At 40.6% G+C, this 24,668-nt stretch overlaps 1 protein-coding gene across 2 annotated transcripts in view; it reads right to left on the reverse strand.

The window, feature by feature from the left end:
* The window catches only part of ITGB6 (integrin subunit beta 6), a 67,538-nt gene that overhangs the window by 5,592 nt on the left and 37,278 nt on the right, over window positions 1–24,668 (reverse strand). For both annotated transcript variants that reach the window (XM_081006727.1, XM_081006728.1), the window contains 9 exons: window positions 22,860–23,106; window positions 20,035–20,200; window positions 18,875–19,036; window positions 17,843–17,938; window positions 11,198–11,287; window positions 7,166–7,300; window positions 5,561–5,981; window positions 4,448–4,670; window positions 1,874–1,971 (listed from right to left, as the gene is read on the reverse strand). In XM_081006727.1, the coding sequence (XP_080862853.1) occupies window positions 1,874–1,971; window positions 4,448–4,670; window positions 5,561–5,981; window positions 7,166–7,300; window positions 11,198–11,287; window positions 17,843–17,938; window positions 18,875–19,036; window positions 20,035–20,200; window positions 22,860–23,106 (1,638 nt within the window). The remainder of the gene's footprint in view (window positions 1–1,873; window positions 1,972–4,447; window positions 4,671–5,560; window positions 5,982–7,165; window positions 7,301–11,197; window positions 11,288–17,842; window positions 17,939–18,874; window positions 19,037–20,034; window positions 20,201–22,859; window positions 23,107–24,668) is intronic.

The following is a 24,668-nucleotide window of genomic DNA, read 5'->3' on the forward strand; positions in this document are numbered from 1 at the left end:
GAATGCTTCTCCCCACAAGCGTCATGAGTTAGGTTGCGCATATGCACTTCCCTCATCATAGCACTGGAATAGCATGTTAGCTATTAGTCTTGCTGAAATTGTGGTGGATTCATGGAAAGTAAGCAGAGTTTTCGTTCCACTAAGGCTGCATACCCAGCACACTGAAAGCACATGGCTTCCCCTAAAGAATCTTTGAACTGTAGTGTAAGGGTGCACACTTCAACTACAGTTCTCAGGATTCTTTAGGGGAAGCCATGTGCCTTCAATGTATGTAAAAGAAATCCTCTGCACAAATTCTTACATGTATAGGGATCCTTGTACAGTGCTTTGCTTTGCTTCCCTTCACCCAATTCTCTGCTACCAAGAAATATACTGTTGCATTTTTTTAAAAAAAATTATAATAATGATGTTGGTACAGAATGTAAACATCAGTTTATTGTTTCTATCTGAAAAGCCTTTGGTTTGTTCTTAGCAATTTGGGGCAACCATCGTCAAGATGCTGATCTACTAAAAACACCTCATTTAGGTGTTTGACCTAATTATTATATCTGTGAGGTCATGTCTGTGAAGTGTTTACAGCACCCCAGATGATCTTACTTGATCTCAAGAACTGCAGTTTTGTCTGTTATGCATATTTGTTGTGGGTGGGAATAGAGTTGACAAATGACTTCATGTAATAGATAAAAAGAATGAGTCTCATTCCGTGCCCCCCCCCCCTTTTAGAGAAGCTCTACTTCTTGGTCAGCTATTTGACATCAGTTCTGCCACTGGGGTCAACAATGAGTCTGGTTTGTAAACCGGAAAGAGAAATTGCCTCTCTTCCTGCTTTAAAGAATTTAACAATTCCTATCCAGGTTTGAGGATGAAAGGTGAAATTTCTTTCAAGAAGGGCCCTTCTCCTGTACCTTTAACAAATTTAGCAGGTGATACTTTTTGTAGCACAGAAATCATTGTGTGAGATAAAGAATATTGTCTGTAGGCAGATGAGGTCACCACCTTCTGCTGCTAAACAGTTCTGGATAAGGGGCAGTGCCTGCCTCAGAGCAAAATAGATTTTAAAAGCTTCATATGGTTTATTTCCCTGCATCAAGTTGCAGTTAAAAGAAAGGCACAGGAGTACCTGCTAAGACATTGCCAGCCCTGAACCTGAAATTGTTGTAGCACTTTTCTGTTTGACTAGTGCTAGTGTCAGGGAGCTCATCTATTCTCAGCATTTCTTTATTTTGCAAACAAAGCCCATAAACATCTACTCTTTTCATCTTCCTTCACATTGGATCACATTGCTGTAAACTGAGATAATCAGTTCTGTTGTCAGCATAATGAATTTGTTGCATACATTTAGTTGCGTAAACATTTGACCTTGAACACCAGAATTCACTCTCTGCACACTAAATCGGGTAGACATATAAGTCATATGCCTGATGTATTTATCCTATGTATACGTCTAAAATATTATATATTTAATGCTAAGATTTCTGACATGAATTCTTAGAGCAAGATGCAATAGAATAAAATAACCAAATACACATTAACAGTTAAAAACATACAGTCCAATCTATACTTTATATTGAATAAGCTACCCCCACTTCCTGAAGGAAGACCTTAGATCAGGGATGAGCAACCTGAGGCCCTCCAGAAGTTGTTGGACTATAACTCCCATCACTCCTGCCCACTGGCCATGCTGGCTAAGGCTGATGGAAGCTGAAGTCCCACAACATGTGGAGGGTCACAGAGATTCTTCACTTCTACAACAAAATAACAGAATGACTTGAAAAATACAAGCAGCAGCATGTAATAAATACTACTGGGGATAAATAAGCCTACAACAATGGTGCCTAAGCAATACATTTAAATAAATAAATGTACTACATACCTTCTCCACTACTGACAGTCGCATCAACCAATTTACATTTCTCAGCGCACTCTTCCTGAGACTGATCATTAGAAGCTAAATAGCATTCTACGCAGCTCCTGAGAAAAAATGATTCAACAGCTCATCAATCTCTGTCAGTTACAAGGCACCAGGAACAAAAGGGAATACATATGTAGTGTTCATTTTCAAAAGTAACTTACAAAAGATCTACATGGGTCAATAAGTAGTACTTAGCAGCGTTATGTGTATTGCATTTAAAAACTCTGAAGAAATATCCTGCAGTTAAGTCTTTTCCTGCACTTCCCCCTTCCTTCGTCAAGCTCTCATTGGATACAAAACACAAGAGAGCAACATTATCCATGTACAGCAGCTTTCAAACTGTGTATTGCGACACATTAGTGTGTTGGCTGCAGTGTGTAGATGTGTCACGCAAGCACTCCCCACACTCCTCCCAGGGCTGGAAAAGGGTTAGCTTAACATGAAGAGTCTGGAAAGCTCTGATGTACAACATCAATGAAAACCTTGAGTAAACCTGAGGCTTGATTAGCATTATGTGCTCTCTACAGGGCTTTCCTTAGGCTTAGTCCAGAGGCTGCAGCTGAATGTGGTGGCAAGATTGCTAACTGGAGTGATTGATTGCCAGCACATAACAGTTGTGTTACAGGATCTGCACTGGCCGCTATGAGGCCAGTTGTAGCTATTGGTCTATAAAGCCCAAGGGCATACCCAGACTGTCACCTGCCAAGGGCACAGACTCGGGGGTTGCAAAAATCATGCCTCTCCACTCCGACCTGGAGTGACTAGGAGCCCACCTGCCCATCCACATGCTTCCTCGCTGCTCTTCTGCTGCTCTGGGCGGAAGGGTGAGGCATGTAGTCTCTTCTGGGTACCTCCACAGCAGGACTCCAAGGGTGAAAGTGGTGGGAAGGGCATCAATACAGCTCCTTGCCAAGGGTGCAAGGGGGCCTAGGTATGCCTCTGATAAAGCCCTTAACAACTTGAGACCATGGCACCCAAGAAATAAATAGATACTAAAAAATGCCTTGGTTTTGATTATGGTTTTTTGGGTTTTTTTGCTTGTTTACGCAGACTATTGTTGTAGAACAGAAATTTGCTCTAGAATGGGATATATAATTTCGACTTGACATATAGATAAAGGCTGCAGGTGCAATGTATAATTTTAACTACTTAAACCTCATTAAAATCCAAGGGACTAAAGTGTGCCTGACTTTGGGTCGGGTATGGCCTATGACTTTAGCCTTTAGTCATAATCAAAACTGGGTTCCTAATAGACCCTCCCCAAGTGTAGCATCATGATAAAAGGGAAGAAAGAAAAAGAAACCCTGTTTCTTCTCTTAACGGAAGTCGCTAGCATATTAGTCACATATCTTAAAAGGTACAAATGAAAATATTAGTTAAAATTAAATGTGTTTGTTGATTTAACTGATCGCTAGAAATGGCATAATTAAATTCATTGAAGAATTATGCACAAAGAAAAAACATATCTGAATTGATCTAACACCCACACAAGTTAGTGGAAAGGTTGTTCATTATTCATCTGCAATTGAAGCCAGGTCTGAGCTTCCTAGTTAAAGAACGTAATGAATGACATTCATGAAAGAAATTTACATGTATTTTCATACAACCTACCAGAAAAATGACTAATCTAACGATAACTTGAACTGGAGTTCAAGGAGTGCAACTTGATCCTATGAGTAATTCTGCCAGCAAATACGTGTTTCACACAGGTCACAGTGACCACTCTGCTTGCAAAAGCCATTATATGGGGCATTGCCTTGATGTTTCAATCCAAACCATGGCACAGCAACAGTAGTGACTAATTTTTATTTTATTAGTTGTTTCCCCCACTGTGGTGTTTGCCACCCTGGGCTCCTTTGGGAGGACTGGTGGGACAGAAACTGAGTAAAAGGAGAGTAAAAAGAGAGAAGTGCTGGTACTCTTTACCAGTGAATACCAGCATAAAAAGCAGCAGCAGCAGCAGCAGCAGCAGCAACAACAACAACAATAACAGGACATTGAAAGTAAGAAAAATATATCAGGAAATAAAAGGTAACAGGTAAAGGTAAAGGACCCCAAAGAGTTAAGTCCAGTCAAAGGCAACTATAGGGTGCGGCTCTCATCTCGCTTCAGGCCGAGGGAGCCGTCGTTTGTCCACAGACAGGTTTCCGGGTCATGTGGCCAGCATAACTAAACCACTTCTGGCGTGACGGAACACTGTGACAGAAGCCAGAGTGCAGGGAAATGCTGTTTACCTTCCCGCCACAGTGGTGCCTATTTATCTACTTGCACAGGCATGCTTTCGAACTGCTAGGTTGGCAGAAGCTGGGACAAAGCAACAGGAGCTCACCCCATCGTGCCGATTCGAACTGCCAACCCTCCGATCAGCAAGCCCAAGAGACTTAGTGGTTTAGACCACAGCGCCACCCGCTCCTTTTATATCAGGAAATACAGTAAATACACCAGACACAAACTCAGCACCCTTGAAATATTGCTATACTTTTGGACATGCGACAGAAACAGACATTTCCAGACATTTAAAGGCGTATAATTTACCGTTTAGAAGTGCAAGGGTCGGCATAGGGTGAGTATTTTTCACACGTGCTTCCTGAAACCCCGGGATTTGTGCACACACATTTTCCACACATGCATTCACCTCTCCCACTGCAGACTGTGCCGTCAGCAGAAGCACAGCTATTGGTGTCAGTGGTGCAGTTACAGTATTCACCCGTCCAGCCACTGTGGCATCTACACTGACCACAGTCACAGTAGCCGTTGCCTAAGGAAAGTCATGGAGGTTAGTTCTTGTTTTGATTTCTGTTCTCCCCCAAGCCAAGGTCTCAAAGCCCAGAATAATTTGATCAATCATTATGCCCCTCAAATATCTCTGTCATTTGCAACCTTTCCCTCTTAATCCCCACAAAGCTGCCTCAAATGTTGACCGTGGAGTTTGGGGATGATAAATCCAAGAATTAATATAATTTGAAGAAATTCAGATAGCTGCTATAGTATTGTAGCACTTTCATTGGGACCAGCTAAAATGGCAAAGTACTGAGCTATATTTTTAGGTTCGAAGGGTTGATGTTTCACAGACAAACTCCCTGACAATGCCAATCCTAAGTGTGTTTATTCAGAAGTATGTCACATGGGGCTTATATCTTAGTAAATGTGTTTAGGTCATAGGGTTACGATATTCTGAAGAGCAAAAAAGAGGATGCTATGATGACTCTCATTTTAAATACCCCTACTATAGGGAGGCTATAGCAGCTGGGATATATTGCTGGGGTGGGGGGCATGAGAAGAGAAGAGGAAAGCAAGTCTTCAACCAGCAGTTATGTCTATGTCTCAACCAGAAAGTATAGTCAGAGACATTTTGGCAATTTTTTTAAAAAAACTACCTGGACAGAAATGTTACCCCTGAAAAAGAGGATGTGTCCTGGAAAAAGAGGACACATGGCAACCCTAGTTTAGGACTGCAACAGTAGTCTGCAAGAGCTCCTTGAACCACCATGTTAAGAACAATCAATGTGAATTTTTAAATGGATACTGTTTTAAACTTGAATACTGCTTATACTTGAATACTGTTTTTGAAATAGAGCATATATTCAATTGCCAACTTCTATTCTATTATTTATAATTTTAAAAAATGGCAGTTTGCAGCGGACTTACCTGCACATAGCAGTCCTCTAAATCTCCCACAAGAGAAACTGTCACATTCACAAAATGACCCATAAATATGTCCATATGCCGATGGGTGGCAAATGCACTGTCCACAAAAGCAGTCACCTCTTCCACTACAAGAGGTTTCCTCTGGAGAACTTTTGCAGGCGCCTGTACTCAGTGAGTCTTTTTCACCACATTCACAGTGAGGACCCATGTAGCCTGGGTTGCAGGTGCACACCCCACATTCAAAATAACCATGTCCGCCATTGCACTTGAAGCTGTTCATTTCAGCTTCTTTCTGACAATTGCAGCTGCATTCTGACTGGATCTCAATTTCCAGAGCTTCATTCAAGCCCACCGGCTTTATTATGACGTTCTTTGGACTTTTCCCACAAGCAGATAGGCTTAAAGTCACATTGAAACTGACCTAGGAAAGGAGGAGGGGCATCTGTATTTAACCATTCATTGCTGCAGTGTACAAAAACGCAAAAGAACAAATATTAAAAATATAAGCTAACAAAATCAGCAAAGTCTAAGTATTCAAGAGAGTAGTTCCATTAGTGCAAGGATTTCTGTTCATGTAACAGAACTTCCCTTCCCTCTCCTTTCCCTATGTGTTCCCATGCCCTACCTAAATCTGCTTTGGAGGGTTTTCGGGAATTCCAGAACGGATTTAGGGGATGGGGGTGGTAAGTGGAGAGAGGGGAAGTTGTATTGTGCAGTCAAACATCTTTGAACTAACAGAACTATTTTATTGGATATCACCCTAACATTTTATTAGAGCACGAGCTTACACAGATTAGAATCCATTTCCCCCGCAAATGCAGCTGAGGGGAAGCAGAAAGAGAATGAAATCCCTGACTAAAGATGTTTTACCATGTGATGCTGTCTTTGGCTTGGGGAAAATTCATTGTTTTACTGCATTGTAATGTAGTTTCTTTGATTTTATTGTTTGTTATTATATACATGTTGCATATGTTATTTTGTAAACTGCTTAGAGACTGGCTTAAGTATTAAGAAGTATATAAATTTAAAGAATAACAACAACAGTACAAACTTTGGCATGTCTACTTTGAAGTAAGCCCCATACAACACAATCACAAGCACATTTTTTGCAGGGAATAAGCAATTGCTTGGGGACTTACATCTGAGCCAACATGCATAAACATTGCACTGCACACAATGGAAAACACAAGAAGGAAGCATTCGCTTTTATGCAATTTTAAAATCAATTTAACATAATATCCAGTAGGAGAACTCTTTCTTTTTTAAAAAGAAGAAAACTATAATTGGAGGCAAAGAAAAGAAAATTCTGTCACAGCATTAAGTCAATTCCAGCTCAGTCCAATGTCGGAATTCTCTGACACTGAGCTCCGAGGACTCTGCAAAACATTCTGCATGCAGGAACTTCACAGGGAACTCTGTGAATTGCAGCTCTGTGAGGGGAATAGGGGCTTCATAACAGCTCTCAGCTGATATGAGTTGTAGCCCACAACATCTGGAAGGCACCAGGTTGGGGAAGGCTGCTACACACCTTGACTGTTCCTTAGAATCAGGTTATAATCAGATTTACAATGAGAAACATGATTTATGAAATCAGAACCTACTTACCACCTCTCCCACTTGAATGTGAGAGCATTTCCTTTGGTGTGGAAAAGCAGTGTAGTTGTTACAAATGGCAGTGAAAGCAAGGTTTACCCCATCTGTGTCTCCCAACACCTCCAGCTCGATTTCTGACCGGAGTGCCTTAAAGGACATAATGATTGGAACAATGTCATTTCATTTGGGAAACTAACATCTTGGGAGGCCCTTTTCCAAGTTGCCCTGCCAAGTAAAGTTCAGCAGGTGGTTGTGGAAGAGAGGGTCTTCTCAGTATGTGGAATGCCTTAAACAGAGAGGGGCTCACATGGAACGTCATTTGACATCATTTCAGTACCCACTGAAATGATTTTCCCGGGACTTTAAAAACCCATTTAAGTTTTTCGCAAGCAGGATTTGAACTATAAGCAACAGAAGGGATTGAAGATTACAGTAGTTTTGTTAAGGTTTAAGAGATAGAAGACAGTGTGCAGCAGAGGGAGAGAAACAGAAACACAATGAAAAAAGGGGTGTGAAGTAAAAAAAAAGTTTTTGTTATGTATTGAAATTTATGTGTGAAATTTTGGAAAATTTAATAAAAAAACTTCAGAAACGAATTAAAACCCATTTAAGTTTTAAGATGGTTTTAATCTCTCTCACTCATGTTTTTATGCTGTATTATGTTTTTAATTATTTATGTACCATTTTTTTCCTAGACTGCCTTTTGTCCCAAAGGATCTCAGGGCAGTGCACAACACGTCTAAAAAACATCGAAAATCAAAATGCCAATAAAAACAACTTTGCAACTAAGATATTTCAGCTGCAATTTAAAATAAACTCAAGCAACCTACAGTGCTCACCCAAATGCTTGTAAAAAGAGATGTTTTCAGTTGCCTTGTAAAAATTATTAGTGAACGGGGTGGGCATGAAGTTTTATTTTTCTAAATGGGGTTCAAATTTGGGCCTGAACGAAACTGGGCAGCCTCAAAGTGCTTGGGACTGGGTTATTTTCAGAAGTACAAAATCAAAGTCTGAACCAATTTTCTGATTGGTACCCTCATCCCCTTACAGACATTTGCAGGAAAATGTGTAGGTTGCGGGTGATGAATCCCCTGTCTATTGCTTCTGTATGAATGAATGACTGAAAAGAGCTTTGGATTAGGTAGGAGGATATCTATTAATTTAGTCTGAAAGAGTAACTGATTGTGAAAATAGCTTGAGGTGTGCAATGGCATCTTTCACTTGAGAAATGCTCTGTAGGGTAGGACTCAAACCAATGGCTTCAAGTTACAAGAAAGGAGATTCTGACTAAACGTTAGGAAAAACTTTCTGACAAAAGACAATGGATGAACACTAGGTTGAATTTAAATGAATTATGCCTGAATGATCTTAGTGACCCTCAGGTGAAAGCCTTGAAGGTTTCTAAGATACATGAGCAAGCATGCAATAGGAAAATGTTGCTCAGCGAGTCTTGCAACATTTCATTTTATAGCTGAAATATGCAAAACCTGTGTTTGCAGTTTAACTTACTTCTCTTCAGTCTTATATATATTAACTGCTAAAGAGAGTCAACTGCTGGTAAAGAGGTTTCCGTGTGGTCTTGTTTAATAACTCTGTGTTCCAGCGCCAGTCTTTACTCCACATAGACTTTGACTAAAATGTCTGCTTTGAAGACACAAAACATCACTTCAGATTTTTTTTTTGCAGTTTTTAACCTCTCAAGGCACGTACTGACATGCTCGCTGGAGGCTGTGACTTACGTTGGAAGGGAATAGGAGAACGTCTTACAACAAATATTTTGACAGCTCTCTCATATGCTCACTTCCTCTGAAGAATTTAAAAGCCAACACATCTGTGAATAATAATAACTTAGAGCTTTCCACTTTAAAATTGTGGCAGAAATCCAAGGACTCAAGAAACTTCAGCATGATTATCCTTCTGAGGGCAAATGACAATTATGATTCCTCCCCCCCCCCCCTTATGAACACACTGAGGCGGAATGGTGAAGTTATTTTTCTTGGGACAAATACATTACTGAATTACATTGTACTGCTGGTGACATGGGGTGGCAGAATGGGGGCAGGGGAAATAGCGCCAATATTTTTATAGTAAGAATTACATTTGGCAGTGAAGTAAAATTAAATATATTATCCTGTTGTGATGGAAGCACCGCACAGTCAGGCAATCAAGAGCAAGCACCCCATGGGTTCACACAGTATCGTCCTCCTTCCTTCTTATGGTACCATTGCCTTTTCCATTAACACTATGATTGGCATAGGAGCCAACTCCTAGGGACCGAGTTCCCTATGGCCACCCTAAATTGTGTGTGTGTGCCATGTCATGTGATCAGTTATGTGGGTGGGGCTTACCTGCCCCATAACATTTTATTCAGGTTGCCATCCCTGATATTTGGTATTACACCAGCATCAGCATTTTCACTAACTATAGTTAAACCAAACTACAGTTTGCAAACCCACTTCTAACCACAGTTGCAAATTTTCTACTTTATTTTAGTTTTATAAAACAGATCTGGTATAGAAATAATGGTTTATATACCTTTATGAACAGAATCCTATGTAAGTATTTTCTCACAGCAGAGTTGGTGCGGCCTGATCATTCAAAGTAGTGATTCCTAAAATCACATTTACATACTCTAGGCCATGGGATGGCAAACTAAGGCCCGGGGGCCGGATCCGGCCCAATAACCTTCTAATTCTGGCCTGTGGATGGTCCGGGAATCAGCATGTTTTTACATGAGTAGAATGTGTCATGTTATTTAAAATGCACCTCTGGGTTATTTGTGGGGCTTGCCTGGTGTTTTTACACGAGAAGCATCTCTGAGTTATTTGTGGGGTATAGGAATTTGTTTTTTGTTGTTGTTTTTCAAAATACAGTCCGGCCCCACACAAGGTCTGAGGGACAATGGACCGGCCCCCTGCTGAAACAGTTTGCTGACCCCTGCCTAGGCTTCTAAAAATTGTTACACTCTTCTGTCAGGGATGGAGAAAAGATAAAAAATACTTGTTTCTTATTTTAAAGGCTTTTTGGTTGGAGGTACATGGGTTTCTTACTTGGTAGGAATTAAGTTTTAAGGCTGTATTTTAGGGGAAGGAATGAAGCTCATAATTTGTATTAGGTCAATATCCTGGCATGTGCAGGTAGGGTAGGGCTAGGGGAGATTCTTGCCTGAACCCTTCAAGAGCCACTGTGTCAACAATACTGAGCTAGATGAAACAATGGTTTGACTTGGTATAAGGCGGATTCCTACATTCCTGTCACTCATATCAGTTGCCATGCACACCTCTACTTGTTTTGTTATACATCTGTACATAATGGGTATTACGAAAAACACCACAAGTACTTTCTGCTCCAAAGGAAAGTGATCTCATGCCTGGAACTTTCCATTTCCCAGGTAAGTATGGAATATGAAATGAAATAAGATTATTCAAAGTTGCAAGCAGCTGAATAAAGAATAGTAAGCGAAAGCACATGCTTATAGATGGAGCTATGAACTGTGCCTATAATCTAAGCAAATGACTGACTGTTTGCAATATACGTTTTTCCAGTTTTATCATTCTCACTGGCTAAATGTGGACAGAAACATAGGGAAAGCTACACCATTAAAACACACACCCTAAAAACACTATTACTGTGTTTTAATTACTTTATTGTACACTGCTTTGAGAGCATTGGGGGCATCAGCCAAATAGGACCTTATATATTTGACAAATATTGTCAAAACCATAATTTACTGACTGCATTCTACTTCTTAAGAAGTCTTGGGTGGCAGTAGGGGGCATAATAATCACATAGCTAAAGCAAGGCAAACTGTTCATCAATAATATAATTCTTGCATTTTTCTATTACATCTTTTTTGATTCTGGAACTTTTCTCTGTGTGGTTTCTTTGTTTGACATCTGTGCATAACAAATGTTTCACACACCAAAAAAAGAGTGTGACCAAATTTTTATTTGCACTAAATCACTAAGTTTCCACCAGCATTCAGAACTAGTACTACTACTACCATTATTATTATTCCTGATATGCATTCATATATATTCATACCTTATATGCATCAATGATCAACTGGAGAACATTTCCAGAATCCATCTGGAGTTTTCCAACAGTAGCTCCAGGAATAAGATTAGCATAGTTCTGCAAAACACAATTATGACCACAAAAATTATAATAAGGTAATCTATAACTGGTGAAAACAAACATGTTTCTTGAATGCTTTTCATGAAACCTCTTTTGACTTCCCCTTTCCTCCCTCCAGTTTCCTGTAAAACCCCAGAATCTGCTCCAAACTTTCAGGAGCAGATTGGTGTGAGTGTGTGTGTCTGCAGAAAACTGGATGGGGAGGAGAGGAGGCTGTGCTATGTGAGCATAAGTGGGATATTGTCTTATATGTTTCAATAGGATTATCAATTTACAGGTTAAAGCAAAAGGCAAGTATAATGTAGGATTCTCCATCCATGGGTTACCACTCTGCAGTATTTTCTCTCCACCCCGCCGCCACCATCCTTCTCTCCTTAGTTGGGTGCTGATGCTGGAGAAAGTGCTTGGTGTTGCAAGGAAGTGAGACAAAATAAGGAGAAGAGCTTTTTCTTTTTAAAGTCCAGAGTGTATGTTGGCCATTATAGGATTTACTGTATATCTGCACATTACAGATACAGTGGTACCTCGGATTAAGTACTTAATTCGTTCCGGAGGTCCGTTCTTAACCTGAAACTGTTCTTAACCTGAAGCACCACTTTAGCTAATGGGGCCTCCCGCATGATTTCTGTTCTCATCCTGAAGCAAAGTTCTTAACCCGAGGTACTATTTCTGGGTTAGCGGAGTCTGTAACCTGAAGCATATGTAACCTGAAGTGTATGTAACCTGAGGTACTACTGGACAGGAAATGCAGAAAGCATCTGTGTAGTGTCATGTGTAAAGCTGCCCTAAATGTATCTATAAACTCTGACCATTTGATTTCTTCATACTTCTCTTGTGCTCTGTACTGCTGACAGCATTATGATCCTGCTGACGTACCATAACATTTTAGCAATGCAATGGAAATATCTCATGCCTTACGTTTACAGTGAAAAGTCAGCAGGATTAACTATATTTCACATTCTAGCAGGCAGTTGCACATGACAAATACTTGTGCCCAAGTACTCTGGAAGATGATTCTTAGAGTATATTGGCATTGCATTTCAGAAAAAAAAGACAGTTCATAGATTGTAAGTGAGAAATTGTGAAGTCAGACTCTGAAATAGTGCAGTCTTTTCCTGGCACATTGCCAAACTACAGCATGACATAACTCATTAGGGATCACTTTATTTCCATCAGTGCAATCTCACTGAATAGAAATCCATTACTGGAAGAAATAATATTGGAATATAGTCAAAGCTATTTAAGAAAATGGGACAAGTGGAAAAAGAATCATTTTATAATAGGCCTGTTTTTAATATTTTTGTTGCTACATCCTGGTTCACCCATAACACAAAACCATGATTTGTTTAGCCAAAGTGTGGCTTGTTTGGATGTCCAAACTGAACCCAGCTGATTAAATGTGGTTTGCTTTATGGCAACTAATCACCATATGAATCATGTATTTTAAAGACAATCTTTTGCTATTGTATCCAAACTCTATAAACTTGTTTAACCACGGTTTGGCCACCCCACCTTGGCCACTTGCCAAACGACAGAGGCATAAATAAGGCAGCAGCACTAAGAGCACAAACCAAGCTTTGGAGAAACAAATACAGTCGTACCTCGGAAGTCGAACGCCTTGCAAGTCAAACATTTTGGCTCCTGAATGCCGCAAACCCGGAAGTGCATGTTCCGGTTTGCGAACATTCTTTGGAACCCGAACGTCCAACACAGCTTCCATGGCTTCCAATTGGATGCAGGCGCTTCCTGCAGCCAATTGGAAGCCTAGCCTTGGTTTCCAAATGTTTTGGAAGTCGAACGGACTTCCAGAATGGATTCCGTTCAACTTCCGATATATGACTGTAATGGCTTATTTGCTTTTCTGTGAGACCACCTGTGATTAATAGAACAAATCACATTTTAAAGAAACCATGGCTTAGCCTTATGTTCAAACACAGCTATTATGTGTGACTCTAGTGTCCAGGATCCAAAGAAATGCACAACTAATTTCACCTGCCTAGGAGATGGTAAATTTTTTTCTTTGAACAGGGGCCCCACTAGTTGCATCTGGGAATTCACTTTTGAAATTGAGGGGAACTTCAAAAGCAGAGCACGATATATTAGATAGACCCAGGGTTTAAGGAGTAAAACACAAAGTGTCTTTTGGAACATGCATCCCCTTGGACATATCTAAAACTGCAATCTCAGCTCTAAATGAAATTATTTCTGAATAAGCATACATAGGATCAGGCTGTATCTCTTTACATCTTGGCCAATATAGGTATATGTCACTCCAGATAATTACCAGTCTCAGAATATACCGCTGGTATTTGTTATTTCTCTTTAAAACAGAGTACACATTGTTGCTGAATGACATTTTCAACTAAAACACAACGAAGAACATAATGTCTAAAAGCAACTCAGTAACAGTAAGAGGATACAGTACAACTTGAATAACCAACCTACATAGAGCAAAAAGAAAGCGGGGGGGGGGGGGGAGGAATCATGCCACTCACACAACTGAAGCAATGAGCAGGTAAATAATTAGAGTGTGAGCAAGCACAGTGAATTCAGGAAGCTGTAATTACCAGTAGATTTTTAAACTAGCACACCCCAATACACAACTGGAGAACAGTGAAACAGGATAACTGAATCTAAGTGTATAAATAAATAGAGCTGATTTGAACAAGTTTGTAACATGCCTGGAATGCAATGCTTTTGATTTAAATGACAGAACAGAACTTCCAGGAATTAATGATAGATTCAAGCCCTGTTATGTTGGATAAGTGGAAGTTGTAATAATTATATGTGGACTACTGCAATGTGGGTTAGATGGGACTGCTTTTGAGGGTGGTCCAGAAACTTCATTTCATTCAGAACATAGCTACAAGATTACTAATTGGGCTTGGGGAGGGAAGGGGGATATGAGCATATTAATCTCTGTTTGCCAGCTCACTGGCTCACTGTGTTTCCAAATCAATTCAGGCTCAGGGTTTTGACCTTTAAGGCTACAATGGTACCTCTGGATACGAACGGGATCCGTTCCGGACCCCTGTTCGCATCCAGAAGCAAATGTAACTAGCGATGGCACGTCTGCGCACATGCGTGTCACTTTTCGCTGCTTCTGTGCATGCGCGTGACGTCAGTTTGAGCGTCTGCTCATGCGCAAGCAGCGAAACCTGGAGGTAACGCGCTCCGTTACTTCCAGGTTGCCGCAGAGCGCAACCCGAACGCACTCAACCCGAAGCGCATTCAACCCGAGGCATGACTGTATTCACGACTTGGGAACAGGGTACTTCTAGGATCACTTGTTTCCATATGCCCATATCCAGACCTTAAGATCTTCTTCTGAGGCTGCTTCTTCAGGTGAGGTGCTATTGGACAAAGGATCTTTTTAGTGGTGGCTCCTTGGTTATGTAACATTCTCTCCAGAAAGGCTTGTCTGGTGCCTACCTTGGTGCAATTTTGGCACTATTAAAATACTTCATTCTTTTTCTTTTTAATAACTGTCCTAGACCTTTAAATCTGTTCCTACTTTAAAATAATTTTTCCTGGGCTGTGCATTTTAAAAATGTTCTTGGTGGTTTTATGGATTTATATTTGCATTTCTGATTTGTTTTTACTATATAGCTATAAACCCCTCTGAGAACATGTTTATAGTTTTCATATACATATTTTAAAAATACTAATTTTATAGTATCTATCTACCTATCTAAATAGTATATATTTTAATGAATTTAACAAATGAAAAGGATTTCTGTTAACTGTAGCATAACACCACTCTCAGTCATTCCACAGAAAACATAACCCTCTATTTGTGATGCCATTTATTTCAAGCTGTTAGATCTAATCTTGGGGGCTTTTACTTGTATTCCAGTCTATTTCTACAGGGGATTTGTATGAGAAGAGGGCTGCAGCTTACACCAGCATTCTCTCTAAAGATGCCCTTCTTTATATGTATGGAAATCTTGTCTGTGCGCAATACTAATTGACTGACACTTGCTGGAAACTGAGCTTTTGGAGGTAGACATTCCTGTCTGTATTCATACATGGTGGTCCAAATCTGTTCACATAGATACAGTGAGGGCTTCCATTGTGTATCTCCACATATGGAGTGACATCTAGGGTCAAACTGCACCGGCGATTGTGTCTAACTAAATAATGAGTCCCTTGTTCAGCAAGAAATCTTAATTCTAATGATACACGAATTGCAGAGTTCAGTTTCTTACAGGGCAACCCTACTATTCGTATATGGGTTGCTGGGACAAAGAATAGGCATGGGCATAGGGGCACTAGCAGTGGGCATGGGGTGCCAGGTTAGATTTGATGGTGGAACAACCACCAAAGCTATTGCTATGTCGTTTCACTGTGGGCAGGGGAGGTTTTGGGGGCCGCTTTAATTACCCACTGGGATAGCTCAGTCAGTAGAGTATAGGACTCTTAATCTCAGGGTCATGGGTTTGAGCCCCATACTGGGCAAAAAGATTCCTACATTGCAGGGCGTTGGCCCAGATGACTCTTGTGGTCCCTTCCAACTCTACAGTTTTATGATTCTACACCAGCCCTTGGATTGACATAAGAATCCTACCTTTAATGCAGGTGTGCTGGGGAAATTACGATGCTTTGGATACGGCATCTTTATGCCTGCCCACAACACATCTCATTTTCACCCACCCCACTAGTGGAGCTTTCCTTCAGTGTGTCTGGGGGCTTCCAGCTAAGAAAGTGTTGGCTCTCCACAGTGCACTTCTGTCTCTGTTGGTGGAGCAGCACTTAGCACTACTTCCTGAAGCCTCTCAGCTGCACAAGCTCAGGCTCAATAACCTGCAACTTTGAGGCGACTGGAGTCATTTGTCTCCTGGTTTAAAGTAACAAGTTTGTCATTATGCTTATGGTTTATTGAAACAAGCCAGGATCAGAAACCATGGTTTGATCTTGTGACTCCAGTAATCCATAGTTTAACTATAGTTTGTGATTTGGAAACAACATCTCATAGTTTGAATCAAGAAGCAGATACAGTGGTACCTCGGGTTACATATGCTTCAGGTTACATACATTTCAGGTTACAGACTCCTCTAACCCAGAAACAGTACCTCGGGTTAAGAACTTCGCTTCAGGATGAGAGCAGAAATTGTGCTCTGGCGGTGCGGCGGCAGCAGGAGGCCCAATTAGCTAAAGTGGTGCTTCAGGTTAAGAACAGTTTCAGGTTAAGTACGGACCTCCGGAACGAATTAAGTACTTAACCTGAGGTACCACTGTACTTACAGTCTCCTTCTCCAGGTTGCACAGAAGCGAGGAGCATTCAAGCTCAAAGTTTCAGCAGCCTATTTCCTCTAAGGCAGGAGAGACTTGCACCCGGTTTGAGGGACAGACCTGGCCTCTCCTCTTCTTCCCTCCCCTCCTCAGTCATCAGATCATTCAGAATGCCTCTCCTCAGGTGATCTGCACAGGTTAACTGAGAAAAGGGGCTGTGTGTACACAAGTGTGTGCACACCCACCACTGGCATGCACACACATATTCTCCCTCTCTCACACACATTAAAATGTCATTATATAAATAATATAAATGTATCTTCTTGTGCCTCCTCCACGTGAGGTCCAGAGGGTGGCAATATGAGAATGGGCCTTTTCTGTAGTGGCTCCCCATTTGTGGAATGCTCTCCTCCCAGGGAGGTTCGCCTGGTGCCTTCATTATATATTTTAGGCACCAGGCGACAACATTCCTCTTCAACCAGGCCTTTGGCTGATTAATATTTTACAGTCTTTTAAATGTGTTTGTGAGAGGGAGGGATAAAATAAAATATGGTACATAATCTGCAACAGGAGGTATAATGTCTTTGGTACAGGGATATTAGTGCTGTGAGACAAGGGGAAACCTTCTAAGCCACACATGACATTATTATGGAACAGAAATGTGGTCTGGACTGTGTTGTTCAGAAAGCATTCATTGCATGGGCTGAGCATTATATCCAGGGGAACACAGGACTTTCAGAACTGAAGGGAAAATATTGAGTGGATATGTTTTTAGATAAGGAGTCTCTGGCTTCCGTTCAGTCTCTGCAGTATTATTTCATCCTGAAACACTAACCACCTCTCAATGACTGCAAAATTCCATTTTCCTTTGGAATGCTACATCCCTCACTATCTGAGTGGGCTACCACTCTTGTTATAAAAAGCATCACGTTTCAGAATCTCTTCATCAGTTTTATCCTTGTATCAGAGTTCTCAAGTGACTTCCTCTGTTCATTGGGAACATTATACCAAGTTTTATAATGTATGAACCCCTATTCTATTGTTATACTTTCTATGGCATTTTTGTTCCCCTCTTCTTAAAAACACTACCTCTATTTTTTGTGTCTTGTAGAGCATGCAGTTCTTCTGCTAAATAAGTCTTGGTTCCATATTTTTAGTGTCGAATTAGACTAAGTGCCTATGTGTGCTGAATCTATGCTACTATAAAAGAGATTAGGATCCTTAATTAGAGGATGTTGGAAGCTTTACAGTGCTTTTTGTACTGATGTGCCATCTTAACACACATGAAAAGGAGGATCAAGTAAGAAATATGTCTCTTACCTTATACAAAGGAACCTGTTCCTTTGTCACTGCAAAAATTAATAAAATGTTGTTCTGCACAATCTTGTCTATTAATTGTCCCAAACTTGGATATTCCTAAAGACAAACATAAAGAAAAATAAATCAAGCAAAAGTTAAACTTTAAATCAAAAACATGGCTTTGCTGTCTCTTGGCTTATCAAAAGAAGATGGTAACACAGAAGAGTCTAGAAACTGAGGCCTCTGTGTGCTCATCTCTGGATTAGTTGGACCTATGTATATCCTTAATACATGCCTCTGGTGAAAAGTTGCATTTGTTATATTTTATAGTCCTGCACATGGCTTTTCAATACCAGGCCAACGCATGCTAATTTATCCAGTGATGTGTTGCCGAACACGTATCTCCAGGCATTTAAAAAAACCCAAAAACTTCACCTGTTAAAAATGTCTTTGTGTTGAAGTCCTAATTAAAAAAACACTAAAGAAACCATGCCTGTAATAAAACAGGTGACAACTCAAAACTCAAGTAGCACATCTTATTATATGAGTTGCTACAGAGCTGCCCTACTGGGATTATGCAGTGCCATTTACCAAAGAAATCCAGGGCTCTGTGTATTTAAAAAAGGACTGATACACTGATGTGAAGAGAGGTGGTTGCTTTCCACACTCCTGAAAAGGAATGTGTGTTCCATGGTATAGTCTGAAGTCAGGTGAGACCACCACCTTCCTGAAGTTAAGTAGGACTGGGTATGGTCAGTGTCTGGATGGGTGATCACATGCATGCTGCCTTAGATTCCACAACAGTAGAGAGGTGGGATAACAGGCAGGCAGGCAGGCAGGCAAATAACATAAAATAAAATAATAAATGTTTTAGTTCTCAGGTGGATTCCTGCCCCTCCCCCCGGCATTCTATGATCTAGTATCTCTGATAGCGTTATTCAAATTGAGTTGGGAATGGCCCCAGTAGTCCTTTCATTTGTTTTCTGTGAATGTGCACATTGCACATACAATTAATTTCTAGAAGAGTAAAGTGTAAAACTTGAAGCATATTACCAAAACAGTTGACATGGAATACTCATTATTATGATCCAAGTGGCATTCTCCATCATTTGGAATTACAATTCCTGCCAGTTTGCTATCCATCCCAAAATGGGAATCGGCATCACTCACAAAGACCAACAGATGCAATGAGTCGTTCCTCCACCCAATTTTTTGCTGCAACAAAAATGTAAACAGATTATGGTAGCAGATACACTGGTAATGTATGAGTACAGTACTTCTATATCATTGTCTTGCTTCAGTGATAAAAACCATAACAGTCCATGCTCTAGTGTCTTTCCATCTGGACTATGCCAATGGACTATGTGGGGCTGCCCTTAAGCTGCAGCTAGTGCAGAATGCAGCTGCCAGATAAGTGAGTGGTGTGGGGCAGCCCAATGGGATCATGTATGACCAGTCCTGAATGTACTGTGCTGGCTGCTGGCAAGCTATCAGGCCCATTTCAGAGGGTTAGTACTAGCTGGGACAGGCAAATCTGTCCATTTTGTTTCTTTTTTCCTAGTAAGCTTTCTACATAAATCTGTGGTGTTGTTCTTTTAATGTCCTCATGAAAATTCATCGGAATTGTAGTGCGAATTTCTTCCAATACACACATTTTTGCAAATCAACCTTGCCCAATATAATGCATTTTGAATGCTATCTGCATTCATATATGCACTTATATACACACTTTACCCTAGTATTGGCATTTTTGTACACATTACTTGAGTGGAGAACTATAACACAACATTCAGAGAAGTGGAAATTTTGAAGGATGGCTGTGTTTCAGTTCACATACTGCTTCGGAAAGTACAAAATTTGCAGTTTCTCCTTTAAATGCAAACTGAATCAAATTTCTTCTCCATCCCTAGTACTAGCATGTGGAATCCTAAACAGCTTGGGACCCAAATACCCAAAAGGTCTTCTCCCCAATACTAACCATCTCAGGCCTTACAGTACAGTCAGCAACAGAGGCCCTCTTGATGGTACCACCTGCTACCAGATGCTGCTGAGAGGACTTTCCTGGCACCTTGGATTCATCAGCGTTTATAAAATGGAAGTTAAGATTTCAGTCCCGCTCATGTTAGATAAACGTGGACTCTGTGGGAAGTGGTTTACTATGGTGAACACAGCAACAGAACTTACCTAAAGAGTTTTGATTTAGATTTCCTTACCTTACACACAGCTGCCTGCATAATTGCATCAAATCCTCCCTCTGGAGTATCTATATTAGCACTGATTTTCTGTTCTTTCACAATTTCATTGAACCTTTCAGCATCATTTGTCAATGACAGAATGTGCTTGTATCCAAATGTTGGAGAGCAGTCATGTGGGACACTTCTGTAGATACAGACAAACAATTAATGCAGCAGATCACATGAAAATTCTTATTAATGAAACATACAGCATGGCACTTTGCTATTTACATGTGCAACTTTATTTGCCCACGAATGCTTATAGATTAGCATACACTCAGTAACAGCTTAAAGAAGTCTTGTAGTCTTTGTAAAGATGCTTTCAGCTTCTACACCCTAGCTATGTGACAAAAACGGATCTTTTAAATTTTCTTATGGTGTTTATTTGATCAGAAGTGAAATGTATAATGATCCCATAAAGCAGGGTGCTACAGAGACTTCACAAGACTTGACTGTTACAGAGTCTTAGTATTCTACAACTGCAGTGGGATTCAAATTCATCTGTTCCAGACCAACACATCAATTATCCATCAGCCCCAAACATCCCCCCTAGCCTTATAATTTGTTAAAGCTCTCATAATTCACAACTAATGCTATAAAAATGATCACTACCTCCAACTGAGGCAAAATATGCTCAAACATGTTCAAGAATTAACATCCAAACCAGATTGTACCAAATCCAGGTAAGGACAGATTCCAAACAGCAGGGAGAAAGGGGTCAAAACTATTAAAGGAGTGAAACAAATCTACTCAGGTTATGTTAAAAGCAGAAAATGTAGTTGGTATCAGTGGAATTGCTTCTAGAGAGACAAGGGGTAAAAGTCTAACTCAAGAAGAAGGAGGCAACACATAGATGATGTGAGGCAACCAACACATTGCATCAAATCACCCAGATTCCCAACAAAAATGGAAATGGCTGCAGAAATTGCAGGCCTTCACTTATTCATCCCATGTCTGGAACGGAGATTAATGCAGTGAATATGATTAGTATTCCTGTTGTTACTTTCAGACTGTGAATAGTACATATAAGATTATGTTTTTTTCATTGCTTTTGCTCTGCATTAAAATGAATGGGGTGGAATAACATAATAGTTACATTTGGCCATATTCATTTAAGGCACTGCACAAGCAGAAGCCAGTATAAAGATGATGACAACGACGATGATGATGATTTATTAGATTTATATACCTCCCTTCATCATAAGATTTCAGGGTGGTTCACAGAATAAAATACAAGATAAAAACAAGCAAATAATTAAAAACAAAACAGCGAAACAATACCCACCCTTCCCACAGACACATTTAAAAGGCTCTAGAATATTAGTTGAAGAAGAATGTTTCCACCTGGCACCTAAAAATAGACACTAAAGGCACCAGGCGAACCTCCCTAGGGAGAGCATTTCACAACCAGGGAGCCACAACAGAGAAGGCCTGTTCTCATGTTGCCACCCTCTGGGCCTCATGTGGAGGAGACACACCAAGAAGGGCCTCAGATGATGAATGCAGAGTTTGAGTCAGTTTATATGGGGGAGAGGTGGTCCTTGAGGTATTGCGGTCCTAATTCTTGCGAGTGTAACGGGACTTCCCCACACCTCTGCTCTTCCTATGAGCCCCCATGCCCTTCCCAAATCTGTTCTAGAGGATCATGAGAACACTCAGAATAGTGTAGGGGGTGGGGAGGAGAGAGAAGATAGTTCTATCAGGCTAGCAGAAATTTTTGTGCTGATGGAACAATCTCCTTAGCGGTATGTTGAACACAAACCATCATCAATTAAATAAATAAATACCTAAGTTACAAAATTTTGCTACAGCGGACAGCAAGACAAATAACAAGATTTTTGGCAGAAGCTGATCTACAGGGTAATGGAAACAGTGCTGCATGTGATGAATACAGGGAGGAACGCAAAATGGTGCCTTCCTATATCCTAATGTGTCTGTCTGTCTGTCTAGTTTTATTTTTATTTTATTCTTTTAAGTGTCATATTTAACAAATAAAAAGATAGATTAGAAAATGGCTGAAAAAATATGCACACTGTCACCTCACATTGAGAACAAAATAGCCACTAGTTCTTCCTTCTAAAATTAAACAAACAGTATGATAAAAGTCCTCCAGATGCCCAAATAGGTATCCACATGAAATTGGCATTCATAAAAATATGTTCAAATGTAACAAAGGTGGTAAGGTCCTCAAATCACTATGCAATGGACAGTGGGTATTTATCCTTCTAGGATTGAAGTATAAGTCTATTGGCAAACATAAGGGCTCACAACATCTACTTTTGTTCTGTCTGTCTGTCTGTCTACACACAAATACACATTCATGTATAATTGTTTGATTAAAATTAAAAAATAAAAAGTAATCTGAAAGATAATTTTTTCAGGTGCCAATCCAAAGGTCCTTGGGAAGGCCCCCAAGAAACTACAGGATGTTTCAGAGACTGTCTCTCCAAGGTTAGAGACAGAGACTTACCTGTGGAGACATTGCTCACCACCATGGAAACCTCGGCAGCCTTTGCTTTACTGAGCTAAGGGTATAGGAAAAGATGGTTCATCTGCCTTTGGTTCTCCTTCCTCCCACACTTTTAGATTGCTCTGCCCACATTTCTATTGTTTTCAATTCATGTAACACAAGTAAAAGGTGAAATACTGATACCCCAAGAAAATAGCAACTAAAGAGACTGGAGCCCCCTTGAAAATGAAGGTAACTGGCTACCCTGCCCCCTAGACCCAAACTAAATTCTACCCCTGAAAAGGACAGAAATCTGATCTAAAATGTATTTGAACTAGATGTTTTTGCTACTCACTGGCAAGGATTCTTGATTTCTTCTGGCACGGTGTTAATGAATGGTGAAACTGGTTTTTCTACAAAAGACCCAAAACCCAGCTGAAAGTTACTTGTCAGTTTAGACATTTCTTTTGACAAGGTAGAACCCAGTTCCTTAATGGTTTCCAGATCATCATGCATGGAAGCTGAAAGATCCATGAGGTAGTAGAGGTCAACTGGATAATCTTCAGTCTGACGAACATTGATTTGTATTGTTTCTTCATTTCCTTGTGAAACCACAGGGGAAACAGAAAAGAAATTAACACAGCTGTCGTTAGAGAGTGAAAAGGGAAATGCAATATTGACTGGAACTGTTTATTCTTGTTGCCTCACAGTACGTATTCTTTTTCTGGTCCTTTGTAACAAAGAAGTGTTCCCAGCAGTATTACTAGCCACCACAATGTGTTAAAAGACATACTTACAGTGTGATTCTAATGGTGTCTACACAAGAATAAGCCCAAAGAATTCAACGGGTCTACTCCCAGGTAAGTGGAGATTGCAGCCTAAGTCCTGCTTCACACATTATGCTTGTTGTATAGGATGTTCCTGGGCATGGATAAAATCATCTCAAGCAACATGGGTGCTGCTTTATACAAGCCACAAACACAGAAGAAGTCAATGTACTCTGGGTTCGCTGTGGCAACCATGTCATAAGAAAAACAGTTACAGATGGGTAGCCGTGTTGGTCTGCCATAGTCGAAATAAAAAAATTCCTTCCTGTAGCACCTTAAAGACCAACTAAGTTAGTTCTTGGTATAAGCTTTCGTGTGCATGCACACTTCTTCAGATACACTGAAGAAGAAAAACATTTTATGTTGGAAGTGTAGAAAGCCGATTGTTAATTATCAGCATTCATGTAAACTTCTTAATAAAACATGGGGGAATAGCCTTGGGAACTTTGGAAAAATCATTTGATGGGATGCATTCCTGACATTGCCCTCATATAGAACCTCCTACTCATCAGTTTCTGTACCCTTTCTATCTCTGGACACATCTGAGATGAGCTGAGGAGTTTTACATTCTGAAATTCAGAAGCTCATAATGAGCCTCTATAGCCACACTTCCAAGCAGCGTTCTTACCAACCCCCCTAAGAAGACTCCAAAAATGCAAGCAGATGTGTTGATTCATCATATGTGCATTACATTTACACCACACATTTCAGTTTCTGATCACTTTGTAAATGGGAAGCTGTGTCAGAAAGGCGGTTGTTACAGCCACATCAAGATTTTAACTGAATTAGCATCCAGTTTTTCTTCTTTCCGATGTAAAACTTTAAATCCCATTTCAGAATATTATCCTCTAATAGCAGGACCACTCACCTTTCATGGTGGGTGGTGTTGCGGCCGGGCATCCAGGCCCTTGCAGTGACCCGGCTTGGGGGCAGGGGATTGACGCCCCCCTTGCGCCAACCCCGGCCGCGTCACCCCCACCTGATAGTAGCTCTCACAAAGAATAAAAAATGTGTTGGCTCCTCTTGTGTTAGCTGCAGGGCTGGTCTGTCAATTAGGCAGACTGGGGGAGCGCCTCAGGTGGCAGAATCCAAGGAGCACCTCTATGGGCACCTCGACAGGCATGCCCCCCTAGTGCCAGACAAGTGAGGAGAAGTGGTTGTGGTGGCTTCTGGGTTCTGGCAAGATCTCGCAAGAGGCCTTTGTGTGATTTTGCTAGGCTCTCTTGCGATCTTGTCAGAAGCCACAGCCACACGACCCCAGTAAGTGAAGCTTCGGCAGGGATGGTGTGTGGTGCCATGCACACTGATAGTGCTACATGAATTATAAAAGATAATAT

The sequence above is a fragment of the Podarcis pityusensis genome, assembly GCF_964106645.2.
Source record: "Podarcis pityusensis genome assembly, chromosome: 1".
NCBI lineage: Eukaryota > Metazoa > Chordata > Lepidosauria > Squamata > Lacertidae > Podarcis > Podarcis pityusensis.